General features: G+C 32.0%; 1 protein-coding gene across 2 annotated transcripts; it reads right to left on the bottom strand.

Moving 5' to 3' along the window:
• Positions 1–2692: 2692 nt before the first annotated feature.
• Positions 2693–17429, bottom strand: LOC148627418 (actin nucleation-promoting factor WASL-like). Of its 2 annotated transcripts, XM_088572791.1 has the most exons (11): positions 17301–17429; positions 14817–14957; positions 12022–12042; positions 8566–8652; positions 7734–7833; positions 7422–7490; positions 6874–7052; positions 6115–6292; positions 5325–5815; positions 4584–4689; positions 2693–4149 (listed from the first exon to the last, which is right to left on the bottom strand). In XM_088572791.1, exons 1-11 carry the CDS (start codon positions 17394–17396, stop codon positions 4094–4096), a joined length of 1524 nt encoding a protein of 507 aa, XP_088428917.1. In that variant the 5' UTR covers positions 17397–17429; the 3' UTR covers positions 2693–4093. The 2 variants fall into 2 exon arrangements, with proteins under 2 accessions (XP_088428917.1, XP_088428928.1); XM_088572802.1 differs by lacking the exon at positions 12022–12042.
• Between the last annotated feature and the right edge of the window lie 18 nt (positions 17430–17447).

Genomic DNA, 17447 nt, shown 5'->3' with positions numbered 1-17447 from the left:
CATCCCTTCCTTTTTCTCATGGCAATCAAAATTTGTTGACCTTATTTATCCTTGTGTCCTATCCCTTATTCCATCATCATCATCATTTCATGTTCATTTTATCATCCATTTCATGTTCATCGCCTGAATATAGCTGAAATACTGCTGCTCGGGCATTAAACCTCAACAATCAATCAATCAGTCAATCAACCAATCAATAATTTTCTTGGAAATTACATCTTTCTCTGCTTTTCTCCTGAATGCTTCCTGATATATGTTTTTTGCTTTATGGGTCACAGATTAAGTTAAAGTTTTTTCTGCATCATTTCAATAAATTTCAGACGTTAAACATAGTAATTTTTATTTTAATTGCTTCCACTAGACATTGACAGGTTATAATTAGTTTAATTGTTGTGATTTGACTGTATCTCCGAAAGTTATACATGTAACTTTCTTTGAACAGATAAATTACTAATACTACTTACCTTTGTCAATTATAGGTCCTTTGTTTCCATTTCACAGCTGCTTGAGGACTATTCATTGCTATATACAATACTCTTAAATTTTGTCAGTTTCCATTTTCCAGTCTTCAATAATCTACAATAAAATATTTGCTGCTGGATGTTGGTTTTTGCTTTTAAAGTTTCATTACCATACTATTTCATACTTCATGGTTGGTGGTAATAATTCACATCTTTGCTTTTAAAGTTTCATTACCATACTATTTCATACTTCATGGTTGGTGGTAATAATTCACATCTTTTTAGTGGAGTTCGAGTTGCTCATTTGCTTTTGTTACTTTGTATGATTTTAGTTACTTTATGTTCTTGTTGTGTATGTCTGTTTTCCATGCCTGGTTTTTGTTCCTGGATTACCTTCTTTTGATTACCGCTATAACCTTGTTTCCCTTAATTACTCTTTAATAATGTTTATAATGTTTACCTCCCCTACTGCTGCCTAGATTTTGAAAAAAATGAACAGTATGCAGATCATAAGTGTAACTGGTCTGACATGCTTTAGTAATATATTACTTCAGATTATTTTAGAACAGCTTGCTAAGGGGGACTAGTACTTTAAAGTGATAACATGTCTTGATATATGTATAAAGTGTGGATAATATGCACCACAAGATAAAAAGGTAATATTGTATTTTCTGAACAAACACAAGAGGGCACAGTCTAGGTTTCATTGTGGCATAACAAAATAAAAGAGGGCACGGTCTAGCTTTCATTGTGGCATAGCAAACTCAAGAGGGCACAGTCTAGCTTTCATTTTGGCATAACAAACCCATGAGGGCACAGTCAAGCTTTCATTGTGGCATAACATACCCAAGAGGGCAGTCTAACTTTCATTGTGGCATAACAAACACAAGAGGGTACAGTCTAGCTTTCATTGTGGCATAACAAACTCAAGAGGGCACAGTCTAGCTTTCATATTGGCATAACAAACTCAAGAGGGCACAGTCTAGCTTTCCTTGTGACATAACCAACCCAAGAGGCCACAGTCTAGCTTTCCTTGTGACATAACAAACCCATGAGGGCACAGTCTAGCTTTCATTGTGGCGTAACAAACACAAGAGGGCACAGTCTAGCTTTCATTGTGGCATAACAAACACAAGAGGGCACAGTCTAGCTTTCATTTTGGCATAACAAACCCAAGAGGGCACAGTCTAGCTTTCATTTTGGCATAACAAACACAAGAGGGCACAGTCTAGCTTTCATTTTGGAATAACAAACCCAAGAGGCCACAGTCTAGCTTTCCTTGTGACGTAACCAACACAAGAGGGCACAGTCTAGCTTTCATTGTGGCATAACAAACCCAAGAGGGCAGTCTAGCTTTCATTGTGGCATAACAAACCCAAGAGGGCACAGTCTAGCTTTCATTTTGGCATAACAATCAAACTAAACTGATTTAAGTACAAATCTTTTAATACTGAAAGCTCTACTACAAAAAAAACATATGAACTGGAAATGGGCAAATACCTAATGAATTCCTTATTTGTGACCAGCTTATAAACAGAACATTGCATGAAAAAACAGATCTCAGATCAGTATGAGATGTGGTGTGTACCCTTTGGAATTGGAGAAAGGATGATATTGTGGTGTGCCATTAGAGAAGTGACTACTGGTATGTAAAGTGTGTAGACATGAAAGGCAAAACACATTTTATGTTGAAATGTTAACAGTATTCTGGACAGCGAGAAACTATGCTCAGAAACTTTGAACTTTGAAATAACTGTGATATGTATAATTTATCGGACATTGATATACTAAAACTTTTGGTAAGTATTGACCTCAAATTTGTATCAAAATCTATTTATTAAGAACCAAATCATTGCAAGTTACAAACTGTTATTAATATTGCTTTTTTTATATTACAATTTAGACAGGATAAAATTCTACTTAAGATAATTTCACTGTGCTCTTAATCAATATTGTTTACAATAAGAAAGTGCATCATAAGCCTTTGAAGGTGGATGACTGTAATTGAATTCCTGGTTGTATAGAATGATAAATCAGGTTGCACTATAATAATAATAAAACATATATATATATAAAACTAGAGGCTTTAAAGAGACTGAATTGTTAACGACAATGATGACAGACACCAAGTGATGGCAATAGCTCGTGAGCTAAGAAGAGGAATAGAAACATACTATTGAAGTATGAACTCCAGATTGTGTGCCCCTTAGAATCACTAACAAATAAAAACATAGAAAAAATATATTTTATTAGATTAGAAAAAATGTAATTAAATCAATACATTATACTTGCCGACTACAATATGATGAGAAATAATCAAAGTACGACAATTATTGAAGACAGATATTGCAAGACATGAATCGACTAAAATCCCTAAAAAATTTTGATGAACTTAGATGCTTAAGTATAATATAACACCAAATATATGTGTTAAAGTTAAAAAAGACATAATGAAGAATAAGTTAAAAGTATTAGAGCTAGTTTTCTGTGTTTTTATTATACCCTTGCTTGTTTATGTATCATAACTACTGTGATAAAATATCTAAGTAAACATGTAGATTTTGTCATAATAATGCAAAAATACATATGAAAATGCACTTAAAATATGGAGCAAAAATGCAAACATTAATGTGCATTTTTTAACAGACCCACTGAAAGATAATCAGAATAATTTAAAGTAAAATGGAAAACATGACTTAATATTTTTTTTACCAATATGTCAAAATCAAAATTTTTGACTCACAAGTATGATTGATATCTTGTATCATCATTGATATCAATATTATGAATAATTCAATTCTTATCTGGAAATACCATTGTATTAACAGACAGTCAGGAAAGCTCAAAAACATCATGCAGGAATTTCATTGAAGCAATTGAGCTATAGTACTACTGGCAGCATTATAATAAGGAATAAGAATTAAGGATGTTGATGAATAGGGAATGTTGAACTGTTCATGCCACAAAAAGGAATGAAACAAATATAAATAAATATATAATATTCATAAAATGAAGAACAAAAACCAAGAAAGAAAAAAAGAGCATATACAATGTACTTGACACCCAGAATATTTTGTTAACATCTGTCTAGATGTTGAATATTTTAACAATTCTAACTCAAAAGTATTTAGGCTTTAACCAGTATTTTTTGTAGTCTAATAGTAAACAAATCTAGAGTCTAAATATACTGTTTAAATTAACTTTAGCAAAATTACATCTATATCCTAGTAACCATATCAGGACATGAATGACAGCCAATGAAAAAGAGGCCATAACCATATCAGGACATGAATGAGAGCCAATGAAAGAGAGGCTATAACCATATCAGGACATGAATGAGAGCTAATGAAAGAGAGGCCATAACCATATCAGGACATGAATGAGTGCTAATGAAAGAGAGGTCAAAAACTTACATAAAGCAATGTAAATAAAAATTGTTAAACAAAACATTTTGTGAATTAATAATATAAATTGTTTTATGTAAGCACAAGCTTTATATGTTTCTGAAATATCACATGCACCATATTTATCTCTAATAACTTCAGACTAATCAAACATTTACACTATAGAAGTAACTTAAATTCTTTTTCATGAACTGTTTCTGATGGTTTAACATTTTATCCCCTTTTACTTTAATCATCCCATTCATCTTCATCGTCTAATTCATCATCATCTTCATCTTCATCATCTAAAATAAAAAAATTGTCACTCTTACCAAATAATGTCTTATCCCTTCCGCTCAGTTGGTTAAAATGACATTCTACATAAAGAAGAAATACTTAATAAGCTGAAACTAGGGTTATTTTAAATTGCTTATCTTTGTACATTTGTAACAGTTACTATGTCATTAATGTTTTTACTTTATAACTGATGACATCTTAAGTTAAGAGCATCAGTTCCCCATTATTTTGTTTTTAGAGTTTCTTTAATGACAAGATTTTCAATATTAAAATACTCCCCAAAAATCATTTCTTTTTTAATCTGATGAAGGGCATACTATGATGTATGTAACAGTTTGTGTGTATTTTGCAATTTCATGTTAAAATTCCTCAAATAGATACTAGCAGTATTTGTTATAATATAAGCTAATACCTACATTTAAGTATCATAATTTAGACTTACCAGTCATTTGTAACTGTTTCTGTCTATTAGCTAGAGCCATAGCCAGAGCTCCTACAATACCTCCTTCCTGTCCAGGCTCTGCTTCAGGTTTCTCATCTTTCTCAACCTGGTCAAAAAAGAAGAAAATGTGAGCAGTGGCAAACTCTTACAATCAAAATTTTAGTTGTTGTAGCTGTAAGGTGGTTTCATACTATTGCGTATAATTCCATGAAAATTTAGAATTTTTTGTTGACTTTTCAGAAGAAAATCATGTCTGTTATGTAGAAATAAGAACACTACTTTACAGCAATCAAAATGGCAGATAGAAAAAAGTTTTCTTTTTAAATTTGTTTTCAAATCTGAAATAAATAGAGAGTACCAGAAGTTGTTTTTAAATATCAAATTAAAAAAAAACTGCCATTGTAAACCACTTTTTAATTGTTTGTTGTGGGCAGATTTTTTATTTTCATTTTGAGGAAAATTGGTATAAATTCCAACAGAACAAGTTTTATTGATAAAATGAAACTGGGGCCTCCTCTGCTATTAAATTCAATCAATTATCTCCCCTAATACAACATGTCATACTTATATCTATTCAAGTATGCTTACAGACCAGTGCTAATTTTTCTAAACACATTAAAAACTATTTTTAGATTCAGTTCAAAAATTGAAATTTCATAGATTACATAACATGCTGACCAAATCAAATGAACAATTTAAAGGGTAGTAATAAACCTGAGGTCATTGTCTATCAATACTCACAGCTTTCAGTTGTTTTCCAGACCTGATAGCATCCATCAAATTTGACCTAGCATCCCCTCCACCACTACTTCCACTACTCCTATTTTCTTCAGTGTTGTGTTTAAGCGTAGTTCCAGCTCGAATTGAGTCCAATAAAGCTCCTCTTCCAGCTCCTGTTGCAGGTACACCAGAGGGGGCTGCTGGTGCTAAAGGTGCTGCTGGTGGTGGAGGAGGAGCAGCAGGTGGAGCTGGAGGAGGCGGAGGAGGTGGGACTCCTGGAGTAGGCGCTGGGGGAGGTGGAGCTTTAGCTGACTGAGGAGGTGGGGCTGGAGCAGTAAAAGATGGAGGGGCAGGTGGTGACCCAATTGATCTGGCTGGTGTTGGAGGTGGTTGTGCTGACCTGCTGGGAGGTGGTGGCGGTGGACCACCTCTTTGAGGGGGAGCTGGACCTGCTCTGCTTAGAGGAGCTGGTGGAGGTCCTGTATTTCGTGATGGGGGTGGTGCTGGTGGTCCTAAATAGTTCAAATGTAATGGTAAGTATTTGATTTACATATGGTTTACTGTTCACTAAGATTTTCAATGGCGTAAACCAAAAAGCAAGTGTTAAAATATTATCATAATAAAGTCACATGATACTAACAGCATAAAGGTTATTGATAGAGACCAAAAATGGACAATTGGAGATAAAAGAACTATTGGTCCAAGTAAATTCTGTTAAATAATATCAAAACTTAAGCTAAAACTTAAACACACCATACTTAAGATCTGAAAAATAAAATTCAAACCATGATCTATTTGAGAATTGACATACCACTAAAACTAGGAGGGGGTGGAGGTCTTTTTTTCATCTCCTCCTTGATTTTATCTATTCCTCCATGTTGTTCTACAAAGTCATAGATGAAGTCAACAGTCTCTTTATCAACATCAGTAGTATTGGTGATACCAACTTGTTCAAACAAAGACTTCATATCATTGTCTAAGTTATTCATCTAATAAAGACAGTAAAATAAATTTATAAGATAGTGGTAAGATGTTTAAACACATTAAGACTCTTCTTGATAGTATCCCATAGTTTTAAATCTTAGCCAATCAAAGATTTATCAACACAACAGAACTGTAGCAGGCAAACAAACACAATAAAAAAGCAAAATTAACAATAATGTTTCCACTAAATATAGAGTTGTAAGGATAAAATGTGGCTTTAAAATGAGAATTCCACTTTAAAGTGGACAAAAATGATAACTCCAGTTCAACTAAGAACCAGACTGGATATCATAAAAGACAAAAATTCCATGGTTAAGGTATTGTGAATCTGGAAGAATACAACTGGGGAATTGTCCTGAAGAGCAAGTAATTCTATCAATCCATCAATGTATTGTCGAGGATCTACATACCAACTTGATGAACTAGTAGTACATTAAACTACAGGTACTAGTATCTAATAGATATGTAATACAATGATTAGAGTCACTTTATTTTGTTTATTGTTTTGGTTTTTATAATTGATATGGTTTATACTGCTGTTTCCACAACTCAACTGATATTGAAATGTATGAATTATTTATCTTACATCAAATCCCTTTGTAGGATCCCATCCTACATGACTGACATGTCTAAAGGCTGTTGGAGTACTGATATCATCCTTAGTTAACTTCTTCTTCTTGTCTTTCCCCTTGCTTTTACTCTTCCCAACTGTGTTTGTTGATGATTTGATATCAATGTTAACCACAGGAGCCTGGGCTGGGGCAGCTAAAAGTTAGGAAAAAAGATAAAAAAATTTAGTTTTCAATGAATTGGGAAACAGCGTCACTGAACATTTTGTTGATCTCTATGTTTTCTTATGAATAGATTAATTCAATTTTTTGTTGTTGGATATTGATTGATGAAATTTTTTTGTGATTTCATATGAATTTCATGGAATTCCTATAAAACACTTTGCAGAGTTAAAATTTCATTGAACTACAATGACACATGGATATTTGTATTTACAGTGCCATCACAAACTGACAAATCAAAGACAAGGAAAACAAAATGATTAATAAAGCATTTTCAATATAATAGTAATTTTGTAGGCAGTGACTTGAATACCAACATGTTGATAAATACTGTGGTACTTACAGTTGACAACTGGAGAACTGGCTTGGCTTTGGGAACCATGGTGTACTGTCGTGTGCTGTCTCTTTCTCTCTATAAATAGAAACAAAGAAAATCTATTCAAACAATACAAATACTTTAAAGAACAAGTATTGTAACCAGTAAACCAGATCTTCAAGTACAAAAAGTATTTTTATTATTCAAATATTTAATAAAAATTAGAAAATTAAAAAAAAATTCCATCAAGTTTTATCTTAGTATCACAATTTTTTTTATGTTACATGTTTATCCCCACCAGGGATTTTTTAAAATCTTATTTTACAACATACAACCTACCTAATTTCTTCTGGTGTCTCTCCAGTAGTTTTTGCTCCACAGCATTTTTGAATTTAATTGCCTCATCCTCACTAGCAAAGTTGAGACCAGCTTGAACAGACTGAAAAATAACATAGAATTCAGTTGACACAAAACACAGAATTCAAAGTTGAGACCAGTCTGTACAGACTTAAAAACAACATAGAATTCAAAGTTGAGACCAGTCTGTACAGACTTAAAAACAACATAGAATTCAAAGATGAGACCAGCCTGCACAGACTGAACAACAACATAGCATTCAAGGTTGAGACCAACCTGTACGGACCAAAAAATAACACAAAATTCAAAGCTGAGACAAGACTGCACAGACTAAACATAAACTGAACAGAACTGAAATGGAATAAAGATTGCATAGAACTAAGGTTAACTAGTTGTTAGTTAAGCATAGTTTTTTCATTCTTTTCAATTTACTGTGTTTGGTTGATGTAACTAAACGTTTGACTTTCTGAAGGACATTTTGCATCATTTATAAAGCAACTGCACTGAAGAACTCAATGTTTCCATATCCTCCTTTAAAGTATTCCTCATTCCTTAACTAGTGAATGGCAAATTTTTTTGAAAATTTTCTCTCAAAGAAAAATTATTCAATTCTTTTTTTTAAATCATTGCACATGTGAGAACAGACAAATGGATTGACAATAAAATGAAATAGATGTGTCAAAAGATTTGAATAATAACATTTTTATAATGATAACCGCAAGAATGTCCTGTATGTTACAACCAAAAAATTCTAAGACATATATCTGAAACTGCATATCTGCATGATACATGCATGTTATGTTAATTAACATACATCAGCTTCAAAAGTGTGGAAGTATTCTCTTGGTGCTTTGTACTTGAATTGGTTGTAAATCTCTTGCTCCCAGATCAAAGCATCTTTCTGCAAAATAAATGAGAATGTGTCAAATAGACATTGTATTCAGAAAATGTTAATGTCATAGTATCTTTCTCCTAAGTACACAAAGAAACTGTCAAAAGTTGATAAATGAATTAACATCCAAATTAAATACATATGAAAGTGCACCATGCATTATCAAATGAACAGAGTATAACTATCTCAATATTAAAGATTTAAGTCCATTATAAATGATTTATTATATCAGATTGACAATGCAGCTGTGTAAAGATGAGTAAGTTCAGTATAACAAATATAATATTTTTACATTTGCTGACCTTTTCGTAGTTTTAAGTTGTATAATTGTACATGCATGTGCAGAAATTAGGTCAAAGAACATGTAGTTCTTCCCTTTCTCATATCAGCAATACATGTACAGCCTTAATTAAAATTGAAAGGACTAATTAGATGGCTTTCATATATTTAAATCTGTGATGACATAGGTTATCTTTTGTTTTATTCACACAACAGCTTCACTGCAAAAATCAAATAAATTGTGATGCTGTTTCCTAACACACCATTTTGACATTAAATTTCCTAGCTGGCTTCAGTGACATGTGCTGTTACATGTACTTTTAAGGGTTAGTAACTGTTACTATATTGAACACTTTAGTACTGTATAAAAATGTGAAGAATGACCTCCGTAAGAAAATTAGAACATTCAATAAAAAAAAATCAAATATGATGATACAATATAATACAATGAACATGTTTTACAGGTCATTCAATAAAATATACATAAAAGAACAATAAATAAAACCCAACATATTTGGTAGTTATTACAATGACAACGGATATCCTTCTCATTAGGACTGAATTATCACTTTTTACCTGTAAATGTCATATAGTATTATTTCTTACATGCCAACATGCATTGACATGAACAGAATGCATGAAAGTTCCTTTAAAAGATGTAAGGTGTCAATTTGATTAGGTTTCAAATCTTTGCAATTTTATGGTTATTATTATAGAATAATTTATCATATTGCAATTTTCAACCAAAAAAACAACAAAAGAATAACAAACACAAAATGAAGCACCTTTTTTTCTTAATATACCATAAATAGTATGTCTTACATATTAACATATATGAGCATGAACACAAGATGCATGGTATAAAGTGTCAAACTGAAGTTCTTTTAAGTTTAATTGGGTTTCAATTTTTTGTCATTTTATGTCTATTAGTACAGATTTGTTGCTTTTCACCATGTAATGTTCCCTTTTCTATTACTACATTTAAAAATAAAGAGCTTTGCCAAGCACAGCATATGAACACAGTAGTCAAACCATGAACAGCTGGGGCAAGTGTGGACACAATATTAGTTTTTTGACATACTTAGGCATAGGGACTTACAATTTGTAATGGACATGATATAGCATAATATTTCAAATTCAATTAAAATTTGTTTAAATTAGACTAAAAATTAAAATTGCGATTTTTCGGGTGTGGGCTCTTAACTCAAAAAACCATAGGAGATATCAGAAATCTGATTGACAAATGCAATCAGGGATTTCATATGTTCCAAAAAAAAAATCTAAAATCAGACCAAAAATAAATAAATTATTGTACTTACATCAGGAAAATGCATGTTTTGGCCCCTAATTTCTGAAAAGTTCAAGTCTTTACACCCAAAATCAATCTAAGTCTGACCATTTTGGTGTAAAATATTGTGAAACAATATAATTGGCATCCTTATACTTTTACTGGACTTCTAAAGATGAATTCTATGAAATTCTTGTTCTAGGCCCCTTTTTGGCCCTTAATTCTAAAATGGTTGGAGCTATAACCCCAAAAATCAATACCAACTTTCCTTTTGTGGTTTGAAACCTTGTTATAAAATTATATAAAGGTCAACCAATACTCAAGTTATCACATGAAAACCAAGTGTCTGCGGACAATGACGACACAAACGACTACAACAACAGTACCACACCAATATAAGACAGCAAATTTTTTGTGGTCATATAAGATGTGAATAATAACAAGAGGCTCCCAGGAGCCTGAATCGCTCACCTGGTTGAATTTTGCTTTTCATTGGCAATAAATTAAATAACAATTTTGACTCAAAAAAACGTTGATAGAACTTATCATAAGGATCATTTCAGTAAATGAAAGTCTAAATCTATCATAGTTTTCAAGACATTGACTGAAAACTGTAAATAAAAAAACCTGTCATTTTCCCCTGTCAAGGGCAATAACTCTTATAAGAAGGTGACTGACAACTTTTATGCCTGAAGAGTTTTGTAGTCCTAAAAATAAGGATCATTTCAGCTAATGAAAGAATTTGGCTAAACCTAACGGTTTTGGAGATATATGCGAAAAACTACCATCTGACCCCTATGTTCTATTTTTAGTAACAGTGGCCATGTTTTTCGACGGATCAAAAAACCCCACTTCAATTCTTTGCAGGATATCCCAAAAAACATTTATACCAAGTTTGGTTCCAATTGGGCAATTAGTTTCAGAGGAGAAGAGTTTTGAAAAACAATGACGACGGATGACAATGGACGCCAACAGACGCCAAGTGATGGCAATAGCTTACATGGCTTTCGGCCACGTGAGCTAAAAATGAAATGAAATTTTTTTCTTATTTTACCTTAACAATAATTACAAGTGTATCTTACAAATTTTCAGACATACATGAATCAATAGTAAATTTATTGGGTAAAATTGAAATATAAATGTTAAGGATGCTATGCACTACTTCACAGAGAAACTCATAGAATTTCATTGTGCTGATGTCCAAAGGGTAAAAAACTGATCTCAATTAAAGGTTCTTTGATATGCATAATTCAATCTCACACAACTGCTTAGAACCATACATTATTAATTAAATATTTAGTGTTAACCATATTGACAAATATTATGTATCCTAAAGGGAAAATCCCTGTCTTCTTACAGTTCAGTATTCATGTGAACAGGTCCATCAACATATTTGAATCCTATTTACAGACACAAATGATCTACAACTGGACATTAAGAGCATGGTGCAATCGGCATTATTTTATAAATCAACCTTTTCAACAATAAGCGAAATTGAAAGCATACATTTGTTTTCCAATTTTCAGTGCCTAGAATGTATACACTTATTACATGTACTGTACATCCCAATCACCACATGGCAATGCATATGAAATGTGAAGCACTCATTACACTGAACCATACAATACATCAGTACATTGACCACATACTTCATTTTATATCACATTTTGCACCTAGTTTTATTTGTTAGTGTAATCCTATGTATTACTGTCATGACAGGCTCATTAATTCTCAAACAGTGCACTCATAAAAATTCTGAAGTTTTATATCCACAACATTTATGTGTTTCACACACCTACATCTATACTTACCAAATCATACCGCCCAGTTAGCTAAACAGAATATATCATATATTAAAATATGACATGCGTATATTTTTACGGAACTTTCATCAAATATTTCACTAATAACAATATTAGCCTCTAATGAAAAAATCGAAACCCCTGTTTTTTGCAATGGGAAACTCCAAACCCCCAAAAAATATCCATCAAACATCAGGGATCAAACATGAAATTTACCTCCGGAACAGTCTCACTTATTCCATAGTAACTCCTGTTGTTGGAAAACTAACTCATCCATGGATAGCAAAGAAATTTTTTAAAATTCACACTTTATACCAAATACATGTTGTAACTGTGAGAGAATTTATTCCATTCAAATTAATAAGATGGGAGATATAAAGCACACAGACAGTTTCAGGGATGAACAGACAAGACTAAAACAATAAATCTATCTAAAAAGAGGGGTATTGCTTTATCATAAATATAATGTTTACTGACAGTCAGACTTTTGGATGAATGCACATCAGCTGCATAGGATAAAATAATATTTTGGATTAATTTCTTATTTCAAGGGCCACACATTACTTGACAGTGTTAGAATTAGCTTCTATATACACATTTTACGTGCACGTTCATTAACTTTCACGACAACAATTTCTATTTATATAGCATGTATTATTTTAACACAGGTCTTATTAAAGGAAATGTTATAAGTTATCATCAGACTAAATAAATGTTTTACTCAATAATAAGTATACATATACAGACAAGATTGTTTAGAAAAAAAAAACAAATAAAGAAATACAAGGATAATGGTATTTCAAAAGCATGTTTTACATGTAATTTATTTGTGTCCGCTGAAATATGCCGATTTTTTTCAAAGGTTTACATAAGGAAAACAAATCAGAAAGCATAATAAGAATTCCCCTTGCCTGTCTCATGGAAGACTATCTAGAATACCTGGTCCTTTATTTGCATTTTGATATTGATATATTTGTGGTCTTTAGTTATATCACATTATTTCCTTTATAATCATTTGACAAATAAACCATATTGACATGAACTGACTGTGGTCATGTTTGGTATTAAATAAATGATTGATTACTTATGGACATAAGCAACCCACAAAATTCTTTCCTAAAAATCTGATTCAAATCTATTTATAAAAGTCATTAGTTATAGATTTTATCACACCGTATTTTAGAAGAATTATATTTTTTGTTTTATCTATAGCCTAAAGCTACCTATACTTGTCATGTTGGTATGCCTTGATGTACAATTTGCATATAGATTTTACCAGTTCATTGTTTAAAAGCTTTTCATAAAATAAGAAATGAAACAACTGTTTAGTGTGGTTGGATTATACATATTGTACTACTACTTGAAAGTGTTTTAGTTCTGCTCATGCTAATTTTCCATTTAGATTTCACTTTAAAATGATTGCTTAAATTCTCTCCTTTTAAAAGGTAACACTACACTGAAATGTATACCTTCATCTGTTCAACAACATTTTTTATAAAATTCATTCTTAAAATTTAAAATTTTCTCAAAAAATTTTTCACTTTCTCCACATTTTAATATCACATGTTAAAATGTGGAGAAGGTGAAAAATGGAAAATTCTAATTAATAAGGGTTGCAACAGCGAAATAATGTAGAGTTGGATATGTGTAAAAAATCATTCTGTCACTTGAAAAACTTTTCATAGTAGTTACATGTACCATTATACATTCTTTAATAGAAAATGATTCAATAATTCATGGAGCACTTCCTATATTTGGATTGACAACTGTCAATGACTGCAAACCAGTTATTTTTGGGGATTTGGAATATCAATTCAATTTCAATGCAATTTACTAACTCAGCTAACACTCACATGAATATTTAGTTTTCTCCTTGGTAGCAATATTGACAATAATAATAATAATCACCCTAGAATTGTGTACATTCAATGAACTAGAAATCAATATCAATCCCAGTTAACCACTGAGTTGAGTCTAAATAATGTGGTACATTAAGACCAAATATCATCAAGAATACCTTGACATGACAATGTGTCTTATCATACCACTCATTCAGAAAGTGTTACAGAGTTGCATTTATTTCATTTCAATAAAAATGGCAAAATAAAAAAACAAAGGTATAAAACTTTTTTCAGAAGTGCAAAAAACAAAATATACCATAGTAATTATTAGTATACTGTTACTTTAAGGGTTAAGACAAAAAAAATATATTAAGTGATTTATCATGTAGGAGAGTTAAACAAATAAAATGTACAAGTAAATATATTAAGAAATAATAAATCAAGAAAGGGGGGAATTTTATCTGGAAAATATGGCATTGTAATATACAAAATGATGTACCCTCAATTGAAAACGAAAGAGCTATGAGGGTTGTGGAACAAATGTATGGGGAATATGAAACAAATAAGGGTAGCATTGATTTTTAAATATTTTTTTAGATGGAGAATGGTATAATGAGCAAAAATGTTTCTTGGAGACCACAACCTCGAACTGTATGTAAACAGAATTTAATGGCATCAAAATGAATAACACTTCACAGCTACATGTACCATCATGTGTTGACCACATTTGTTAAACATAAAAACAGAATTCAAGGATCACTTTTAAAATACCATAGAATTTCTTCTCCCCTGAATGAATTTTCATTAGACTCAGTCATAGGACCTGTGGCTAAAGGCACATACTGCAATATCACAGACTGCTAGTTGTACATCAATTACAAGACATGTTATATTCATTACTCCTATTTGAATTAGTAAATGACAGCTCCAAAGTCTACAATTAACATTTGTTTCTCTACTAACCTTGATGTCATACAGCCTTATATAGTATGATCTTTTAGGGTTGTCTTTAACAAAGCAAACAACACCACAGAATCTTTTACTCCATTTATGGGTTGTTGGTGCATCGGCTGTGTACAGCTGACAAACCCCAGATGCTAGAGTCTGTGAAAAAAAAGAAAAATCATTGCAACAACAATTGATTGTCAAAATAACTCAGTTCTACTGTTTGCCTTTATCAAAACTACCTCATCATATTTAATATGAGGAATTCCAAGAACCTAGATGTCATTTAGAAGTCCAAATATCTGATGCATCAGTCATAAATGTGCAGGTTGAACTCTTAAAAGAGTTGTATAGAAGACAATTTTAAAATACGAAGATGATAAAGCTTCAATAGATTTTTTGAATTAAATTTAGGTCATGTATTAGTCAACTAAAAGAATTATGAGGGTTCATTTCCATCCACACTACCTACATTTGTAGTTGTAGATTATATTCAATCTTAAATAATGCTAAAAAAATTTGGAATGTTCATTGCTGACTCCTACTGATAACATTTTATGTTTCATTCCCACTTAAAGCTAATGCCTCACTCATAATATGATTTAATGCTTTGAGGGACTTAGCTATGTGTACTCCTGATTTTATGGGTGAAATGCGAAACTTCCTAAAACTCCCGCCTTATATAAAATAGTTTAAACAATTACATTCAAATAACTTACGTTATATTGTACAGAATGATTTTAACCATTATGTTTTAGACCTCCAAAACATAGATCATCACTACTATAGGGTAAACGATATATGGTATGTACCGAAATTGCAGTATTTTGGATGATTCGATTTATGGTGTATCATGGTCACTTAAAATATGATGCTGTTTTTAAACAAATATGTTAGTGTTAGTGTAAAGGCTAAAATTATTTTCACAACTCAGAGAAAAAAAATTAATGTATTGGTTAAATGTTTCAAATGGAATGTTGGATCAAATTGTTATGATTTATTTCCTCTTGTACATACATTTTGTAACTCACTTTGTTTTGTAAAACATGGCGGCTCCCATGAAGGATGTATGTCTCTTTAAATGTATTGTGATATGTATTGAAAAGCATATCCAATATCGCAATATGAATCGTTAGAGAAAAAAATGTATTGTTACACCCCTAAACATTACTTCCACTCTGTTTCCACCCTGAGAAAATGTTTTGTCAGTCTTTGCCATTTATTGTGAATGGTTATATATTATTGGATACAATGTACATTTTGTATCCAGCCAAAAAGTCAGAAAAATATTAAAGACAATTTAGTATGGGGCAAGTGTAACCTGTACGAGGACGAAGTGAATATATACATGTAGATATATCTAAAATCTTCTTGTCACTATTTCCCCCTCTTTTCACATTTTCTAGACAACTTGATGGTTCTTCTCACTTCTTCAGTTCTTGACACATCTTGTCACAAATTAGTGAGACAGGTATTACTTAGTGTTTGGACTTTGGACTTTCTGGCTAAAGCCAGTAAGTGCTACTCTTATGGCATGTCAGAAATGAAAAAAAGCATCTGAATTTAAATTATTATTGGAGATCATATAACAGATGCACACTTTTCAGTGCAGAATATACAAAAATACATAAGACATGACTTCCTGTGAGACTGAAATCAGGCTGTCAGTACTTTCAAGTCACAGGCACTTGTTCCTGTCAATGGCCAGTTACTATATTCACAATTGAATTGACCATTGATTGAAACAAGTGCCTGACTGTGTTCCAACCTACGACATAATTTCGCATTATAGTCGGCGTCACATAAATAACATACTGTTAAAATTTGAATAAAAATATTTTCTACGACTTTATTGACACCTACCGTCGTTTAAATTGTCTTAAATGACTTGCTCATTCGTTTAGCCAAACGGCTTCTCCCTAAACATTGAATCGTTAAATTCCGGTCAGATTTTAATTCTAGGTGGCAATATTTACATTGTAAAAAGTCGGCCATGTTTACAGTGATCGGGTTGCTAGGAGATGTTGTTTACGTTTAAATGGTTTGTCCAAAAACCGAAGAACCCAGAATGCAATTCGGCGTTATTTCGGATATCTCGGATTTATTTTACGCGAACAACGTATAATACCGAGAAGTTGATCAAGCAGACGATTGTCACCGGAGTTCGACGAGAACTTACGCACTTCGTTTGTAAACAAATCGTCCCGTAAAAACCAACATGGCGGATATTAGTATGGGATTTTCCCGTAAGGATTTGTTACGCATGATTTAAGCTAATCAGCGACTTGTTTTTGAGAAGCTGTTTGGCTAAACGAATGAGCAAGTCATTTAAGACAATTTAAACGACGGTTGGTGTCAATAAAGTCGTAGAAAATATTTTTATTCAAATTTTAACAGTATGTTATTTATGTGACGCCGAGTATAATAAACCGTTATCTTACGAGGATTTGTCCTCTATCATCTTAGAACCAATGTAATAAACGTCATGATGGAAGATCTTACCACACAACCTCTTCCTAAAATGTTAAACAAGGTTTCATTTTCATCAGGATTTAGCAGCAGAGAGCTGGCATTTGTGTTTCTCCTTTTCACAGACATATCTGTTTTTTTTTCTTCCGGCTTTTCGGTAAGTAGATGAATCATTAGAAA

The sequence above is a fragment of the Perna viridis genome, chromosome 1 (genome assembly GCF_037379345.1).
Source record: "Perna viridis isolate PV_CMFRI_1.1 ecotype Kerala chromosome 1, ASM3737934v1, whole genome shotgun sequence".
Taxonomy (NCBI): domain Eukaryota; kingdom Metazoa; phylum Mollusca; class Bivalvia; order Mytilida; family Mytilidae; genus Perna; species Perna viridis.
The sequence above is the reverse complement of the archived record's forward strand: the minus strand, read 5'-3'. Positions and strand labels throughout refer to the sequence as shown.

Bases quoted from the DNA above. Each gene is read 5' to 3' on its own strand.
- LOC148627418 (XM_088572791.1), bottom strand. From the start codon at position 17,396: ATGTCTGTGAAAAGGAGAAACACAAATGCCAGCTCTCTGCTGCTAAAT. The intron at 14,958-17,300 runs GTAAGATCTTCC...TTTTTTTCACAG, and splicing joins TTTTAGGAAGAGGTTGTGTG to ACTCTAGCATCTGGGGTTTG. The intron at 6,293-6,873 runs GTAAGATAAATA...TGTCTTTATTAG, and splicing joins ATCCTACAAAGGGATTTGAT to ATGAATAACTTAGACAATGA.